A 19,048-nucleotide genomic window follows, 5' to 3' on the forward strand; every position below is an offset into this window, starting at 1 on the left:
ACTCATGCATGTCTTTGCTATGAGATGCATGGCCATACTAAAACATGTCTTTGAACCAAAAACCACTACTTATATGTGTTTTAGATCCCTTCCTGCACTCCCTTCCTTTGTTCATTGGCAGTTCATGGTATTTGCACCACCACGTGTAACTACTGTCAGTGCATATTCATGTAAGATATGCATGTTCATTAACTGCCACTGCACACTTACAGAGATTTTTATGTGGGTTGTTTCTCTGCTTTGCTACAGTCTGAGACCCCTGAGGAGCAGACGAGTACCGGGGTCTTGGGTCGTATTGGGAGCTGGTTCTCTCCGTGGAGGGGAAGGAGTCCGAGGAGCCCATCAGAAAATGTTTCCCCAACTTCTGATGATGTGTTTAAGTCGGAGGGAGAAGAGGAGGGTGATGACTCTGTGAAAGCCAAAGGAAGGGGAGAAGGGGAGATCTCCAGAGACCTTTTCCTCTGTGAAGGCGAGGACGCCACGCAGTCTGCCCACAGAGACGGCTCCGTTTTGAGCAGCACAGAGACTGCAGGAGGAGGTCCAAATGAGGAGGAGTTTGAGGGGTGGAGGGAGAAGAGAACAGGGCAGGGCAAGGAGAGGAAGGAGAGCAGCAACGGTACTTCAGAGAGCGGGAATCCTGAAAAGAATGCCAGCCATCTGACACATTTCTCTTCTTCTCATGAGCAGGGAGTGTTACAGGACTCTGACCAAACACACACCCAGCCTCAGGCCCAGCGACAGGCACAGGCCCAGACAGGCAAGAAGCTCCATGTGTACCTGGAGGAGACAAGCGTGATTCATTGTGGCACAGACTCAAGTTCTGGACAGGAAGTCATCACTAAGGTCAAGACAAGCTTACAGGTTCTCCCCAAGTCGAAGTCATTAGAGAGCTTTGATCTGCCAAGGAGTGCGAGTTCAACGAGCGCAGAGAACAAAAGGACAAATGTGACGTCTGCGGTTGGGGCATCAAGTTATTACAGTGCCCTTGTGGGAGTGTCACTGAAATCACACAGAGACTCTCAGATAGAGGCTGAACCTGATCAAAAACAAACAGAGGAAGACATAATGGGGCGGAAAAATTCAGCCAAAAGGAGAATCAGGAAGAACTCTCAGGGAGATGGAGGGAACAGCCCTCAGACGGAAAAAACGCCTCAAAATGCTGTCTCAGAGGGATTCCCTTCATCAGAGAAGACAGTGACCAGTCCACCGAGCAAGAATCCAAACACTAACATGGGAGAGTCATCTGGAAGCTCCTCCTCTAAGCACCACACCTCCTCTAAGGCCTCACCTGCAGGAGGAGAAGGTAAGACTGAGGCAGTCACACAGCTGGACAACTTCCAAGATTCAGATTGTACCGCCACTGTGAGAAGTGTGGTGGATAGAGGAGCTGACATGGAGGATGATGACAGTTTTTACAAAGTAGAAAGGAAAACAGAGACACCGGAGTCCAAACGCAGGAGTTTAAAAGTTTCTCGGAGCGAGGTGAAGTTTTTTCCAAAAAGTGTGTCTCTGAATGCGAAGCAAAGTTCAGCAGGTGACACCCAGGGTTCCAGCTCAGCGTTTAAGACTTTCAAAGATGAGGAGAAGGATAAAACCACAACAGAGACTGAGTCAAGGTAAGTCTTTGTTCCCATGTCAGTTAAAGACAGGCAGTGCTGTGTAAATGAATGAAACAATGACCCACCACATTTCCGCTGACTGCTGTATTTAAAGAAAAGTCTGCTGAGAGAAAACTGCGTCCTAAAAATGAAGTTTGTCAGAAATAAGAGTTTAGTTTTATAACAAGTGCACCTAAAGTAATCTACCTGCCAAGCTTTTGACCAACTTTGCATATGCGTATGCTGTTGCTATCAAAACAGGGGATGTGCCCTCACTGCTCTATTGTGAGTCATAACACAAAGTGCAAAACTGTGCAAGGATTGGCATGTCAAAGTTCAGCTCAGATAAAAATAGGTCCGATTGACTTAACAAAACACGCAGACACTGAACTGTAATTGGTATGTAGCTGACAAAATGATTGTCACAGAGGCAGTCAAGCAAGTTTATTTCATGCATACATTTTCCATTGTTGATTTGTACAAAATGTTAAAGTTTTCTTTCCTTTTTTTTACACAGACAACCCAATCTTAAGAAAATTGATGAGGAGCCTAAGCCTATCATTGGCCGGCTTGCTGATAAAATCAGCGTCTTTGAGCGTCCTGCAGGTGGGGTCAGCAAGTTGGCCTTCAAAGAACCGAGGAGTGCCGACGTTTCTCCCGTCAGGAGAGCTGTAGGGGAGCTAAAAGTGAACTTTTCATCATCAGACCAGAGGTCAAGATCAGCTGAGCGTTATGGTACAAGCAGGTCCGGCTCTACGTCACCTGCCAGGGAGAAGCCAATGACGATCAAGGAGCGAATGAAAAACCTCGCCGAGGCATCCAAAGTGGGGGAAAAGCCAGCAGTGCCACAAAAGCCAGCTATGACAAGAATGCCTCAAAAATCCACCTCGTCTGCAACATTGAAAAAGTCACAAGAACTGGACAGTCAGGGTAAACAGGATACTAAAGAGCACAAGCAGACAGAGGCAAAAACTGAGATAACAGCTAAACCCAAGATAAAGGATGGACAAGATAAAGCTGATTTTGAGGTAAAGATTTCCCCTGCTAAGGAACAAGCAACAGACTCCAAAAGAAAGGACACAGAGGAATCAAACGCATCAGATCAGAGAGACAAACCTAACAGTGTTGAAACAACTTCCCCTGATAAAGGGCTTGAAGACTCAAAAGAACTGACTGTTAGTCTCAGTCCAAAGTCCAAAGGCCCAAACAGAACAGGCTCCCGCTCTAAGAGAAGGAAAAGTAAGGAGCCGACCAGTCCCATGAGCCCAGACGGTGAAAACAAACCTGATCAATTTACAACCAAGTCAGAATCCTCCGCTTTAAAACCAGAACAGGTAGATGGTAAACAAACTGGCTCTGCATCTCAGCAACCCACAGGAAAAGACAAAGACCAGACACCAGACAAACAGTCTTTGTCTGACACCAAGCAGAAAACCTCTAAGGATAATTTGAAGGAGCTGGACAAGCCGAAGAAAGAGATGGATGTTTCTTATAAAGAGGAGAAAAAGGACAAGCTACTTGAAAAGGAGGGGGCTAAATCACCTGTCAGCAAAGATGAACCCGATACTGCTGCATGTAGCAGTGCAACAAAGACAACTATTGACAAGGATTCTGTCGAGGAGGAAAAGGGAGGGCGATTGTTCTCTCAGGAGGAGGAAAAGGCATCTGAAGGTCCCTCCTCTTCACCTGCTGCTCCAAAACCTACTCAAAAAACTTCTGTGAAGGAGCAAGAGTCATCTGCAAACAATACAAAATCAGACAAAGATTGGTCATTGCAGTCTGAACCAAAGAATAAAGAAAAAGTAATGGAGTCCAGTAAAGAAGAGGCTGCGCAGCAAGTTCAATCTAAAAGCAAGAGCACAGCGATAATCAAGCAGGCTGAGACTAAAGACATGGGCAAACCGGAGGAAGAAGAAAGAGAAATAACAAAACAGGCTAAGAGTGGAGGCACAGACAAATTGGAAAAGGTCGAGAGCAAAGTTTCAAAACAGGATGAGAGGAAAGACATGATTAAATCAGAGAAGGTAGAAAAAGATACTACTCATCAGACGGAAGAGAAAGACAAAGAAAAATCTGGCTCAGATAAAAGTATCCAGGAGTCAGAGGTCTCACAGGGTGGGCAAGGTTTCCAAGAGACAAAGGAGGCTGTTAGTAAGAAAGATGAAGGAAAAAATGTTGTAAGAAAAGATGACGCACAGCTCACCAGAAGTACAACAAAACCAGAAACCAACCAAAAGGAACCGGCCATAGAGTGCACAGAAAAGACAACATCAAACGCTCCTGTTCAAACACAACATGAGAGGCAGGAGAAGACAACACATCCTCAAAAAGCTGAGGCTGGCACCATCACTCACGCTAATGAGGCTGAGAGGGAGATCAAGAGTGAAAAAGAGACGCAAAAAGGAGAGAGGACAACACGTGTGCAAAAGAACTCAGCAGAAAGCCCTGGAACAAAAACAGAGTCAGTGTTGACCGCAGCTGATCCAAAGCCTAAATCTGTATCCGTGGAAAAATCTGAAAACTCACTGGATGACTCATGTGCACATGGAGCTAATGATGCTAACCTCTCCAGCCAAAAGCCTATTACTGGAGCAGCTACAGCAGTCAAGGAAATGACTGTAAAAGCCAGTAATGACACTCCAGCTCTGATTACTGCACAGGCTGACAATATGGTAGAGATGGAAACAACACTCAAAAATCCTACGCTTGTTTCTGCCCCTGAATCAGTAGATAGTGAGAGAGGAGGGCAGGATAGGGCTGCCAAAGTAGTGCCCTCAGAAGTTAATATCTCTAGAGATACTGGGAAACTTTCTGCAAGTCCTAAATTGCATGAGAAATCAAAAAACGCTGAAAGCACAAACGATTTGAGGCCACTAAAGGACACAGAAAAAAAGGCACAGATGTCCTTGAATAGCCCTGCTTCAAACTCGAAGGTTGACATGGAAGGAGTGGCAGCTGAAGAGACAATCCAGACACAAAAGAACGAGCTTTCTCCTGTCGCTAATGGGGAAATCTTCCCAATCAACCCATATGCGCAATCCAGCACTGTTATAAAGGTACCTGTCGACATCAAGCCCAGTCAAACCCCAAAAACAACAACTTCCCAGGAGGTAAAGAAGCCTTCCCAAGACACAACTCAGCGCCCACTCATGAAAAAGCTCCACTTGCCTCGGGGACTAAGCAAAGATGATTCGGCAAAAAGCTCACAACATGACGCCCCATCCAGCTGGCTGGATGTGGACCTGCCAAAGCGGAAACTCAAAGTCTCGATGCCTAAACTGACCTCTGCTGGGAGTGAGAGCAACCTTCTGGACACCCCAGATGACCTGGATGATGATGACTTTGTTGAGAGAATCAAGAAACTCTGCGCCCCGTTCTCCCTTCCACCACGTAAACACAATCCCTTCAGACCACCTCAGCCACCGTTCGCAATGCCTGCTATCAAGGAGGACCGCTTTGAGAAGACCTTTGACCCTGAAGAGTTTAAATTTGGCTTAAGAAAAAAGAAGCAGTTCTCTGTAGAAACAGGCCCAAGCACTTTAGCTAAACTGCAGAACTCAGAGGAAAAATCCAACCTGAAGCCAGCCAGGGCAAGTTTGGCTGACAGGTGCCTGCTGCTTAGCAGCCTGGACTCTCATTCGCGTCTCAAGGAGAAGACTCCTGTGACTGAGGATGAGGATGTCAAGGAAGAAAAAGACGACCAGATCAAGTGGAAGTCTCGCTTGGAGGGGAGCTGTGTTCTGAGCAGCCTGACTACCTCTATTCTCAGAGGAAAGAGGACCACACTTCAACCCCAAGGAGAAGACACCAACTCTGGGGAAGTTTCACCCTGCGAATCCCCCCTGCCTAGCCCTCCACTTTCATCCCAGGCACCCCCAGCAAGCCCGACAGCTCCAGCCCCACTCAAAGACTTACTGGACAAACAGAGCAACAAAGAGGAAGCCCAGGCTGGGGAGGCTGTGGTCTGTGACTCAGCCCCTCCATTTCCCTCCTTTAACGACATCAAGCTGCCGGACTATTTAGAGAAGTACCTCCCTCGAGAAACAAAACCTGTGCAGAGCAAACAAGGACCAGAGCAAGCCAGAACTGAGGTTAGTTTTTATGTGTTTTCTCCACAATCTAAAAATGATATGAATGTGAACAAGTTTTACTCACAGGCAAGCTGTCTCTTGCAAGTAAAAAGGAAGTGGGAAGCGAGAGGCTAGTAACCAATAAAATGAACTGTCAGTGGTTTCATAATCTGGCAGGAAATACTCACAAAAACAAGATCTCTGCTTTATCAAGACCCCAAATAATGAGAAATGCCACTGTGACACTTTTTACTTGCCTGAAGTTTTTTTGGTGTGTGTATCAGGCTTCTGGAAAAATGACAACACCAGTCCCTGCAGTTGAAGCAGATGTGGCTATAAAACCAGCTCCAGTGCTTCCTGATGCTGTGCCTCCACGCTTTCCTGGGATTCCTTCACCCACCCACTCCCCTCAGCCTCAGGGAGTCTATAATAATAATGTAAGTGTACAAACTACATAATGCTTTACAAATTACTTTAGAATCACTATTTAAAACTCAACATGTCACACACATTATTCAAACTGAGAATATTTCCTGCACAGTCAGTTGAGCAGGAAACTATTGATGTCTTTCATTTCCGCAGCACTGCACTCCCTCTTGCAGAAAGTCTGCCACTTTTCGTCTTACCCTAGTTCGCACCCTGGTATCAAGTATCACCAGAAGAAGTCTTCTGCAGAACAGAGGAGCTTTTGTCTTGCTTGATCGTTTGATTCAATTCTCCCTGGTGAAAAACGACGTTGCAATTCTAGAGCTGCAACAATGACTACTCAAAAAATGTTACATTTTCATACTAGCCTTTTAATTTGAGTTGTTTGTAAAAAATAATTAATTGCTTGATTTGACAGAGACAAAAAGGAGAAATTTGACAGTCTTATGGGATTTTTGCTTTTTGATCAGAAAATGATGTTTTGAAAAAACAGATTTAAATTAAAAAGTAAAAAATATTAAGCGTATATTAACTTATCACATTAACTAGCTATTCAGCAAACTCAGTTGTCTGGATGACATCCCAGACCCGAGGCGACCACACTCTTAACAGTTGCGTGATCAAACGTGACTTCAAAACATAAACAAATGTGGACGGAGGGGGAATAATGTCGCCAGGCGGCTGTCCTGGCATGTTTTTTGTCATTCAGCTACAAAACGAGGAAAAGAATATGATGAATAAGGCCACAAGCTTGACTTTATTGATTTTCCACTTGGCTCTTGGTACAGTTTTTGTTTATGTTTGCCAATTGCTCGTGAGCGGTTAAATCCGTCTGGAGGCAAACCTAACAGTGCCGAATGGGGGTATTGTTAAATCCGTTGTTTTAGGATGAAATGCAAAAGTATTTCACAAACTTTGAAAACAGCCTCTAGAGCGGATTTTTCAGCTGTGCAGCTGAATCTGCTGATTCTCTTTCGACATAATGTGCATCTGTTGCACCACGTCTTCACGTAACATTCCCCAATATGCCAGTTGATCAGCCAAACTTTACTTCGATGGAGATCTACCAAAAGCCGCTTCTGGACAAGACAGTTATAGCGCCAACTACAGGCCTGGCATGCTTACTACAACGTTTTCAGTCCCTTGGCGTTTCTGTGTAAACGCAGATATGTTTCTCTGCACTGCTAAAAACAGAAATCTTATCAAGTGTTTTTGTCTTATTTTTAGTAGAAAATGTCTTTTTTAGACTTAATATGAGCCACTTTCCCCTGACTAGATCACTAAAATGTCTTGTTTCAAGTAATTTAAGGACAAAAATGAGGTCAGACTTGCTTGTTACAGGTTCAAAAAATCTGCCAATGGAACAAGAATAAAATTACTTAAAGGAAGATGTCAATCTAGTTTCAATTTTCTAGTAAATTTCTCTTGTTCCATTGGCAGATTTTTTGAACTTGTTACAAGCCAGTCAGACCTCATTCTGGTCTTAAAATAACTTGAAACAAGACATTTTTCTAGACTGATAAGTTTAATGTGGCTCACATCAAGTGCAATAAGACAATTTTTACTGTAAATAAGACAAAAACACTTGATAAGATTTCAGTTTTTTGCAGTGTGCGTGTTTTGGAGTGAAACACTGTTGTGCAAACAGGGCCTTAATCTGGCTTTTTGTGAATCAGGGCATTAAAATTTTTGCTAATTGCTTTTTCCTTGATTTTTCATTAGAGGTCGAATCCTTTACCAGCTTCATTAAATTTAACATTATTTCTGTCACCTCTGCAAGCATTTTCATCTTCCACTCTCAGAAGGTGTGTGCTGTATGTGATATGTAATAACAAACACTTTGATCTGCCTTTTTTTAACCTGTCAGTGTGTTACATAAAAACAAATTCAAAGCATTGTTGTCTTCATGTCCCCATCAACCAGTTTGGTTGATGGACTTGATGGCTGTGAACTTCAAGGTCACGATATTCAGGTCAGAGCTGCTGCATCAAAACATGCAAATTAGTTTCTATGGCAATGTGTTGATTTGTTTTGCTCTGCTCTGAAGTTATTTCCCTATTATAATTCTGTCTTTTTGTATTTCAGATAAGAACAGTCAGGGGATTTCACAAGCGCCCTGGAAAGGTACAGTGGTTACATCTTTGCCCACATGAAATAAAAACAAGATGGAGTAAGGAATCCGGACAGACACTCACTGTTCTATGAAAACATCTGCTTCTCATATGGTGTTCTTGGGGGTAAACAAAGTATTAAAAAACAGTAAAACACAAATGTTCAGCTGGATGTGATTACAATCATGGAATCCAGTGCTGCCAATGCAGAGAAAACTTGTGGGCCCTCATTACTGTTGAAGTATTATAGAAGTTGTTACGTGAACAAATGATATTCCCCAGCTGCTGAACATTTTTCAGTGCTTTGTCTACCCTCAGCTAGCTGTGCTGGGGACCCACTGCCGTGACTGGCATTAACATACACAAGCAGAGGCACACAAAGCAGTGCATGAAAAGGGCAGATTTGATGAGAGCTTTTTGAATAGAGAATAAAGCTAAGGGCAGTGACTGCAGAGCAGTCGCTCATTATTCCAAAACTTCAATCCTTTTGCTGACCTTTAAGCAAACAGATGCAGTTTTTATGTCACATTTGGTGGCAGAAAATGCATTAACAGGAAGCTCTGCTAGTTCAAGAAACTGTGACTGTGTACATGCTCTTAGCTGCTGATTAACACAAACATGATTTCTTTGAAATAATAAGAGCTGTGAAAGTAAAGTGCCTTTCCATTTGGTTTCCCTCAGCACTCAGTGAATCATGATTTAATGTGAAGGAGTAGGCATGCAATACACTTGCAATTAATTATTTCTTTTTTTTTTCACCCTGCCCCTTCTCAATCTCTGCAGATGGTGTTGTTCGAGAAAGCTCAGTTCAGCGGCCAGGCATTTGAGATTTACAGAGATGTTACAGATGCCACGTCTCTGAAGCTCTCACCTCTCATATCTGCAAAGGTTGTTAGAGGATGGTAAGTAACCTTATTCACCGGGAACTTTCAGACCATAGAGAGAAAATGTGAACTGAATTTTAGATCTAATTAGTGTCAAGTAATTTGGGGACCTTTGGTGTTGCTTGTTAAGGTCTGTAGATGTCACAAGAGTAATTAAACGAGAATTCAGCGCTGAGAGTTCCATACTTGATGATTTTATTTTTTACTCTCGCTCTTTTCCGTGTAAAGGGTCCCTTGGTCATTTTTTTTGCCAGTAAAGAGAGGTTTTATAATTTCAGTGCTCCTCCCACATCATATCAGGGAAAGAAACCTAGTTTAATGATTCCCTTTCTCCATAAAAGAATAGCAAAATATCTTACAAATGGTCTCTTGAGATCTGGGTGTTTTGACCCCAGCTTTGGATTAGTTGAATAGTATTTAACCACTGGTGAGATGGTATAAAGCAAATTTACTATGTAGCTTTCCTTAAAATCTCTTACATCCAACCAAGATCCTGTTGTTGCTTTTTTAAAAAAGGGGCAGTTACACAAACTTTAGCAAATAGATACATATGACTAAAAACTGCTCATTATGTCATCATTACTTTAATTACTTAAAAATAGAAAAAAAACAACTGTCATTTTTCCCTGTTAAATATACTGCAACAACCAGCACTAGCTTAGCTTTAACACAGAGACTAATAATAAAGGAACACAGGTAGCCTTTGTTTTTCCTCAAAAGTAACCAAACCTCTAACTAGCATCCTTGAAGCTCACAAGTGAACATGTTGTATCTCGTTGGTTGAGTCAGTACATGACCCAGAGTAACGCCACACTTCGAGGTTTTGGCTGATTATGTGGTAGATTCTATCTTGGCAAGGCTTTAACTTCCTGAAGTCTGATGAGGTTAACCCTGTAAGACGTGAAATTATAATCGGACACATTCCTTTGCAAAAATCAAACAAACAGTTTAATGAGCCGGCTTTTAGTTTGCTGGTTGAAAGATTTTGCTGCTAGGAACAACATGTGTGTTTCTCTCATAGCATATAATGCAGCCATATAAAATCTGGATTTTTTTTCTCCACAGTTGGGTACTGTACGAGAAGCCTGATTTTCAAGGGCGCTGCATCGCCGTGGAGGAGGGAGGCATTGAATTGACAAATGTGTGGGCAGAGCCTGGACCAGGGACTGAACCACAGAATGGCCCTCCGATGATAATTGGATCGATTAGACTAGCCGTCTGGGTAAGGGCTCCAAGTAAATACTCATCTCAACACTTTCATTGTACCTTTAACATTTCAGAATTGGTATGTAGGTCCCCTAATCCTTTGAAATGTAGCTTGTTTGTGATGATACCCAGTTATATTTCTGTTTGTTAGAAGTTGCCTTATGAAAGGCTTTAAGGGTTCATGAAGTTGTAGGAGATGTTGAGAGTTGTCTTCAATTTGCCAATTTGTTGCCTTTTTTTTATTTATTTATTTATTTATTCTTTATTGTGCAATTAGACAATACGGTGACATACCAGGTGTGAACAACAAAAGTTTGTGGTTGTGTGTGCTAAAAATGTGATTGATGATATTTGTTATTATAGAGGAAAATTTGATATTAATTGAATGGTAATAAAAGTTGCATTGTTACTGTGACATGGATAATAATAATAATAATTAAGAAGAGGAGAGAGAGGAAAAAAAATTACAACTGTGAGACAGTCAGAACAACACTAATTATAAGGAGAAAAAAAAATAAAGAAAATAAATGATAATATTAATAATAATGATATTAATAATAACCATGAACAACAACAACTATAATGTTAGTGAATTAGCCAATTTGTTGCCTTCAACAACCATGCTACCAGGTCTGCATGCTTCAGCAAGAGATCTAAAACAGGGATCCAAAATAGTACACCAAAGAATTGCGATTAATTTATGAATGATAAATAATCAATAGATTAATTGACAAAAAAATAATCATTGGTTGCAGCCATAATAGAACAGAATAGAATAGAATAGGATAGAATAGGATAGAACTTTATTTGTCATTGCAACAAGTGCAACAAAATTGCAAAAGCCCTTCAGCTAGTGCAAAACAGTTAAAAGTGCAAAAAAAGCTGCCATGTTCAGATGCATCATTGATATGGAGGTGTTATATTGTAATTATTTGACGACAATGGTTTTAGCCTTTGTTCAAGACCCTTACTGCTGTTGGGTAGAAACTGTCTCTGAACCGGTTTGTCCTTGTAGTGATTGACCTGTACCGCCTGCCTGATGGTAACAGATTAAATGAAAATGAAAAAGACATGAAAATAAAAAAAATAATAAATAAAACAAATGAAAAGCAAAGAAAAAAATACTCCTCAAATAAGTCGTATTACTTGATTCATCACATCTTCTGTGAAAGTGCCCATTCATTTGTTTTTTGTGAGTCTTCGCTTCGCTGTAAAACGTAAGTTTCAGTGAGGCATTAGTAATCTTACTTCTAATGGCAGTATAAACCTAAAGAAAATTAACTCATTTGTTATTTAATTACAAGACACGGGTCATAAGTTTGCCCCAACTACATCATGATATCTGAGGGAAAAAAATCCTCTGTTAGGGGTAAGTCTCAGTTTTGCTGTAAAAAGTAAGTTACATAGGATTCAGTCTTGCTGATGAACTCCCCCAAAAGAAAGACAATGTAATAGCGTTAAGTTTGTCAAAATAGCGCCATGTTGTCATGATGTGTTGGAAACGTAGGAGATGTTATGCCAACACATTGATCCTATGACCAGTGCAACAAGGACTACGGCCTCAGTACATGCTCTCCCACAATGAGCTCACCGGCGCCTCTTGTTTTCTAAATTGACACAAGACTTTTTGCCTTTTGAATGCCAAATCAATTTTTATATTTCCTTATCTTTCTTATTGTCTCATATCCATCTTGGGTCTTATAATAGTTTGAGCTTTAAAATGTCAGCGATGGCCTTAAACAGGCAGCAGACATCAGCTAATGGTGCCTCTTCTTAACTGAGCAATAAAAGCAAATGAAACCGTCTGCAAACCTCCGTCTACACTTTGTAATGTATCTGTTTTCTTCTTGTTAACCAAATGAAACACACCGTTACCTTGAATAAATTGACTGATTTCTGCCGGTTAAACACCGTGTAAACATTTGGGATAATGATTCTAGTCTTTTCAAGATGTTTTAAAGGCCCAGTATGAGCTGCTGCTGATAATTGCTGTGGTTGGTCCCCCTTCTCTACAGGATTACAGCCTTCCTCATATCGATCTGTTTACTGAACCAGAGGGCCGTGGCAGAGTAACACCTTACAACGATGACACCATTGAGACGGGCTCATTTGGCATCCCGTTGAGCACTGCTTCTATCCAAGTGCACTCTGGGGTGTAAGTACGGCTGTCTGTGCGGATCTTTGTGATTGAAAGCTGGTAAAGCAAGCCTGAGGGCGTTTAACTGCTGAAATCAAATCATTAGCGAGACACATGACTCAGTTATTGTGATTGATCGGGCTGGTGGAGTGGTTGTTATCCAGTGAGTGGATTTTATTTTGAATAGATTTAGGTGCTAAAGGAAAGAAAAAGAGTTAACGCTGTCTCACAAAACAACTTCAATTGAAGAAAATGAGACAATCAAGGTTTGAAACATTGATTTTTATTGTTAATCTTTCACTGAAGAAGAAGAAGAGTAGACTATTGAAATCCAACCTGCTGTGCTCAGCATGAAGCTGCTTTTTTAATGAGATGTTCTCAGTGAAAGACTTTGACAAATAGTCGAGCGACTGTAATCACTGCTACCATCTTCAGTCTTTGTCTTTGGTTTAACTCTCACTGCTTCGTCTACTCAGGAATGTCTATCCTGCTGTTGCATGTTGGAATACGGAGTGGAGAGGTGGAGACTAGACAGAGAGCAAGAATCAGACAAAGGTGTGGAGGGAATTTGGCATTGAGGAGAAGTTTTTTTTTTCCACGTGAGAGGTGTAGGCATGCAGTGCAGTGTGTGCCCTGCCCACAGCAGACGGTTTTCCCACAATGATTTCTGTAGGTTTACTCTGGCACGTTTGGTGGAAAATCTTACATTTTGGGGGATTTCTTTTTCATCGTTTCAGAATATTTTCAACAGAGCTAACTACTGTCAGATGAAGGATATTCTGCTCCAGTATCTACTCCTACAAATTTTACCCAGAGACAAGTGGAAAAAATGCTCATTCAATGCAGCTTCAGCAAAAACAGGCTGCTAGCTTGGTTGAGTTTTCTGAGAAAATGACCATTTTTTGCCTCTAAGTTCATGTCTTTCAGTGCCTAAAGGCTGCCATAATCTTGGACTCAGTTCCACCGCAGTGATTACATGATTAAATGAAATGGGTCCTTTTTCTGGTAGACCCACATCTTTTTAGGCATTGTATGGTGGCATATAAATGCACCAAATGTCAGAGTTAAAGAGACAGAAAACCAGCAGAGGTTGCTCATAAAGATATTTTAATCCAGCTTTTGTTATCAGCTGCAGCTGTATGACTCATGTCTGAGGATGATAAAAAATACTACAATAAACTCGGCTCTGACCCAGTAAAAGAAAACACTCTGGGCGAATACATAATAGCTGTTGATTTCTATGTGAGCTGGTGTCAGTGAGTTCAATTTTTTAAAGCTGTGTCTTAGTTTTGTTTATATTAAGCCACACAAGGTCATGTCTAACAGCTACGCTAATGTGGCCCTGAGGCACAGGTAGGCATGATGCTGAGGGACTCTGTGCTTAATGCTTCATCATCATGCAGTGTGGGTGCTCCTCTCTCCTGTAGGTGGCTGGTGTTTAGTGACCCGGGCTTTCAGGGCATGGTCACCGTGCTGGAGACAGGAGTGTATCCTTTCCCTGAGACCTGGGGCTTCCAGTCACCATTTGTCGGATCACTTCGACCACTGAAAATGGTGAGTGAGGATATTGTCTGAATGTGATTAGTTGCTAGCATCATGATGCTTTGGGATTGTTTGTCCTCTCCCACCGTGTTCTGGACTAATAGATGTCGTTAACTGTTGGATGGATTGCCTGGAAACTCATCATAATAAATCCTACAGGACAAATTCGTATGACTTGGGTGAAAGCATGACATTTCCTGTTGTGCAACCATGTGACTGACAGTTTTGCTCTTTATTGAATTATATTAAATCAGATGAATTGTGATGAATGCAGACATTCATGTTGCCTCATCCTTTTGAATATCAAATTTTACCGATGCTTTGAAGAGCGCTGACAGCTGTTCAGCAGATATGCATACTAAAAGGTATGCACACTCGTGTTTTCCTTCAAAAGAATTACAAGCCGTCTTTCCACACTAGACCTGTCATAATGAATTTTTGATCTGGTGCCATGATCCCTTTTGCTTTATGTTCAGCCAAATCTGTCAGGAATGAGCCGCAGTAGGTTTCTCATCCTAACTCTGACTTTCCTGTCCCTCTTTCTAACAAAAATTCAAAGGCTTCTGTATTTTTTATTTTTTCATTCCTGTTTTTGTGTGGGCAGGAGTGGAGTGAAAGCTAGCATTGAGGAGAGTGGTTCAAAGATGCCAGAGCAAACTATTGAGCCTCCACGGATGTTGAGAGTGATTTCTCAGGCTGTATATTAATGAGAGGTTTCCTTACTAAGCAATTATCCTTTCTTTTTACAGAGCAGGCACCTTGTATTTATTTCAGATTAGCTGATGTTGGCATATTAGTGTGCCAACATCAACCAAATACCATCAAGCATGTTCGCATGCTAAAATTAGTGTCTTCAAAATCCTATCTGTATTTTCATGTCTGCTAATGAGTATGTACAGTTATAATGGAGTTTTTCCACTTTTAATCCAAAAATTTAATTAAGCTGATGGTTGAAATAATCAGTTGATGCCAAAAATTACTTATTGTGCTCCAGACTGAATGGGAATGTGCTTACATGTACAAGGATGCTGGTGTTTTTAGCCACATGCTAACCTAGATGAATGAAGCTAGATATTCAACCACCCCAGTGCTGTCACACAACATCTGCAGAGAAACACTAATAATCTCAGTTATGTTTGTTCACTTAGCGCTTAGGGTTTGAAATCAGATACATTTACATGGTTCTTTTCATAAATCTTTACCTGCTGTGACTTTCTCATATAGTTCTCTTTATGTGTACATGAATTTGTCAGGGTCTTTGTGAAAGCAAGCAAAATGTGAATTAGCATTAATTAACTTCTCACAATGACAGAGGATCAGGCTATTGTGTACTTTTTTCACCATGTCATGGTTTTCAGTGCCTTATTAAAGGAGACTGAACTAATTATATAAGCGCTGACTGTGCTGTTTCCTGTGCGTGTTTTGAATTAGACATTTGATGCTGATGATTGTGTGTCTGTTTCAGGGCGGTTTTAAAGTGGAAAACCCCAGTGAAGTCAAGGTAAGTTCTTTTTTATATTTATTTCTTTAGTGTGATTGCTCAAAGTGAATGTAAACAAAGCTATTTCAAATCTGTAGATTACAGTCCTCCTGTTGAGTGAATGGAGGGCAAACATATAAAACTCCTCCAGGCAGTTTCCGTTACATTCTTTGGCTCAATTTTCTGCAAAGTGTTGTGTTTATCTTACAGTATTTTAGGCCCATTTTATTTATTTTAGATGCATGTGGAGGAATTTTCCTGTGAAACCACAGAGTGTTTGGTCAGCAGCTCCTTTTAAACCTCAGGATGAATCACAGTGTGTTTTTAGGCTCATTTGTATTGTCATAAAACAGTTACTGATTCAGAACATGCTGTGAAAAATGTTCATTTTGAAGGCTGCGTACTTTTCTTTCTCTTAATCAGAAAAGTTTTCATTTAAAAAAACTAAAAAGAACTTAATATTATTTCATCTTCAGATTTTATTTCTTTGAAAATTATTTTTTGAGAATAATAAAAGTGAGGCCAGAATGGTTCACAAATAATTGACTGTTTAAATGCAGTCAGGACTTCAGGATCAAACGTTTTAGGAGTTCATCTACAAAACAGCTTTATCGTGAGTCATCTTTTATGTAAGATTCATCCTCTCTGTCTTTACAGGCTGTGGTGTATGAGAAGCCCGGCTTTGAGGGCTCTTGCTGGGAGATCGACAATGAAGTTTTCAGCTTTTGCGAGAGCGGAGAAGACAATGCAACAGAAGGAATAAACTCCGACCCAAAGAAAATGAAGTCTGTTGGCTCTTTCAGGATCATTGGAGGATTGTGAGTCTTTGTTCCTCTGTTTTACAGTTTACCTTTTGTGCTTTCACAGGTGAATTTTGGTGGTGAAGTGAGCTGGAGAAGAAAGTTTATCAAGGACTTACTTTTCTCACAGGTGTTGATTTTTAGATTAGCTGAGGCATGGCTGTTTAATGTTGAACAGTACATTTCATACACTGAGGCAGTTTCTTGTACCTGTGAGGAATTTTTAATGGAATGATAAGGCGCAACTAAAGTCACATTTACACTATCTTAGAATAATTAATTAAAATCAAATATAAAAGCTTTGGTGCAAGTTTAAAAAAAATTAAGAAAAATGTGACAAAAAAAATGAGTTTGATAAAGTTGGGTTGATAATTTGGGACATTATTCCAGGTCTGTGATATTCAATGACAGCTTGTTGCTTCGCTGAAGTGTAGTAAGCAACGAGCTGACGCTACTGTTGTCATAAATCTCTCCCTTCCAGCTGGGTTGGTTACAGCCATCCTGGGTTTGAGGGTCAGCAGTTCATCCTGGAGGAGGGAGAATACCTGGACTGCAGAGACTGGGGAGGACCTGAGCAGCTCATGTCACTGAGACCAATACTATCTGTGAGTATGATAGTTGGATAACTGACTGTACACTGTTCTGTACTGTTCTACTGAAGTTAGTCAACAATGCATCAAAAGTGGTCAAAACAACATGGTTTACTGTCAAAATTTCCTCAAGTAACATGAGTCTGTCAACATGAAAGTTAGTCTGAATGAACAAAAGCAGAAGCCTGTATAAGCCAGTTTAGCTCGCAGAAGAAAGATAAACAGGAGAGTGATAGATCACAATCTAAAGGCACATAGGCTAAAGGCTATAACATGGGCCAAAGGCTAAAACACAAGCAAAAGGCTAAAACATGGGCTAGAATGTTTGTGATAATGTTCATTCCAACCCACATGCAGCAGTTATTCTGCAGTGGTCTGTTCAAACTTGAGAGTCCATCAAAAAAATGAAGAGTGAGGCTATGCTAGCTGTGCTTGGTAGATGAGCACGGGCAGGACATAACCAGGATTCACTAACATTACACATTACCAACATGTCCTAGAGCCATGGGCTGCCAGTAGCGCTAAATATAGCCAGCTACTAACTGACAAAATTTGTTTGTTGTCACGTTTCAAACTGTAGCACTATGTAACTGGTGATGAATAACTTACCTCGTCACTTTGTATCTGGTAAAACGTTGTCTTGAACAAATAAAATTTGTGTCAATATGATCTCCATTCATTTGCAAAACAAACACATGCCTTGTTAGAAGTCACGCCTTGACAACAGTGTGCGTCAGTCTCTGGGCCGAAAGGTTGCGCTGCAGTCCAATCAAAACAAATCTTTATCATAGCATGTTTAATGAAGCTATGGCAAAACAAATAAACATGAAATCATTGGCATCTGGAATGCTTATTTCTTACTACCCTTTATTCCTCAACAAGCCTACCTTATCATTTTCACCTTTTATATGTTAAAGGTCCCATATTCTGCTCCTTTTCTGCAGTTTAATATGGATCACTGATGTCTTCATGAAATGGTAGTAACATGTTTTGGTCCAAAAAGCCAATAAATCAAGCACAGCAGCATTGTTTCCAGGCTCTCATAGCCCCTCTGTTCAGAACGGTCTGATTTAGTGGGCGCGGCCTTCATATGTAAATGAGCCACCGCTGATACCGCCCGCTCTTCCACGTCACTGAGAGCAGCGCCCCCAGCTCCGAGTGCACAATGTTTAGAAAGCAGCGAAGCTAGTTCACCATAACATTACAGGCTAAAACAACAGGCTAACTGCAGCTAAAGTTAGCATCCTGAAACTAACACAGAGACAGACCAATCAGGTCAGACTTGCTCCTGATTGGTCAAAAAAGGGAATCGCTGACATCGGCAAATCCCCAAAATCCAAACAGCTTGTTTTAAGTCAGGATTTTACATCCTGCAACACAAGCACTAGTAAGTATAGGTTTTGTCATTAAATATCCCATTTTGTGGGCTGGGAGGAAAGCCAAAGACCCACAAATTTCACTAAAAGACTTAATAAAGTGATTTTTGCATTTGCTTAACATATGCTTTTTGAGTTTTTCAAAATGGATGCTGCAGACTTCAGAGCATCAAGCGAGAAAATAATAAAAAGAAAAGGGAGGAAAGATAAAATGTATTTAAGAATGTGTCAGTCTCATATTATAGCAAATAATACAGATGAGGAATGAATAGAATCCCTTCAGAAACTCATATTGATAAAATGCATTCATTTAAAGTTTATGCGGGAATCTTTTTGAACAGTAGATCCCAGTGTGTATGCATGCAGTGTCTGTGCATTTCTCAAAGTTTTTGTTGTGTTGCTATTTTCTTAGTATTTTATATTTTTTTATATACTTTATGTAAAATTTTACAGAATTTTTTATTACCTTCCCAGGATTTCATGTCTCCGCACCTCAAAATGTTCAGCGACAAAAATTTTGGGGATCGAGGAGTCAACATTGATCTCTCAGTGCCTGTCATCACCATGGAGAACACTGGCTACGGCTTGAAGACGCAATCTATTGATGTGATCAGCGGAGTGTAAGTGGAAAAAAAAAAAAAAACATTTTATCCTCGCCTAACCCTCTCTGCTGTCAGAGCTGTTCTGAAAATAAAAAGACTACATAGGGGGAGGATTTTTCCTCCTCCAGCTTATATAAAATGCTGTTTCTGTTTATGGGAATTCCTCTGCTGTCTTCCCACTGCAAGACTGAAAAGTTTGCTCCTTACAAAGCACGCTTGATCCCTG

At 40.9% G+C, this 19,048-nt stretch overlaps 1 protein-coding gene across 1 annotated transcript in view; it reads left to right on the top strand.

The window, feature by feature from the left end:
• The window catches only part of LOC141801570 (uncharacterized), a 34,088-nt gene that overhangs the window by 2,629 nt on the left and 12,411 nt on the right, over window positions 1-19,048 (top strand). Inside the window, exons 2-13 of the mRNA XM_074684655.1 lie at window positions 250-1,616; window positions 2,116-5,689; window positions 5,953-6,105; window positions 8,180-8,218; window positions 8,989-9,107; window positions 10,155-10,311; window positions 12,311-12,450; window positions 13,860-13,986; window positions 15,440-15,475; window positions 16,112-16,272; window positions 16,736-16,859; window positions 18,695-18,840. Of these exons, the coding sequence (XP_074540756.1) occupies window positions 250-1,616; window positions 2,116-5,689; window positions 5,953-6,105; window positions 8,180-8,218; window positions 8,989-9,107; window positions 10,155-10,311; window positions 12,311-12,450; window positions 13,860-13,986; window positions 15,440-15,475; window positions 16,112-16,272; window positions 16,736-16,859; window positions 18,695-18,840 (6,143 nt within the window). The remainder of the gene's footprint in view (window positions 1-249; window positions 1,617-2,115; window positions 5,690-5,952; window positions 6,106-8,179; window positions 8,219-8,988; window positions 9,108-10,154; window positions 10,312-12,310; window positions 12,451-13,859; window positions 13,987-15,439; window positions 15,476-16,111; window positions 16,273-16,735; window positions 16,860-18,694; window positions 18,841-19,048) is intronic.

This window comes from Halichoeres trimaculatus, unplaced genomic scaffold (assembly GCF_033239565.1).
Source record: "Halichoeres trimaculatus isolate MK-OKI-2021-1 unplaced genomic scaffold, fHalTri1.1 fHalTri1_scaffold_13, whole genome shotgun sequence".
Taxonomy (NCBI): Eukaryota; Metazoa; Chordata; class Actinopteri; order Labriformes; family Labridae; genus Halichoeres; species Halichoeres trimaculatus.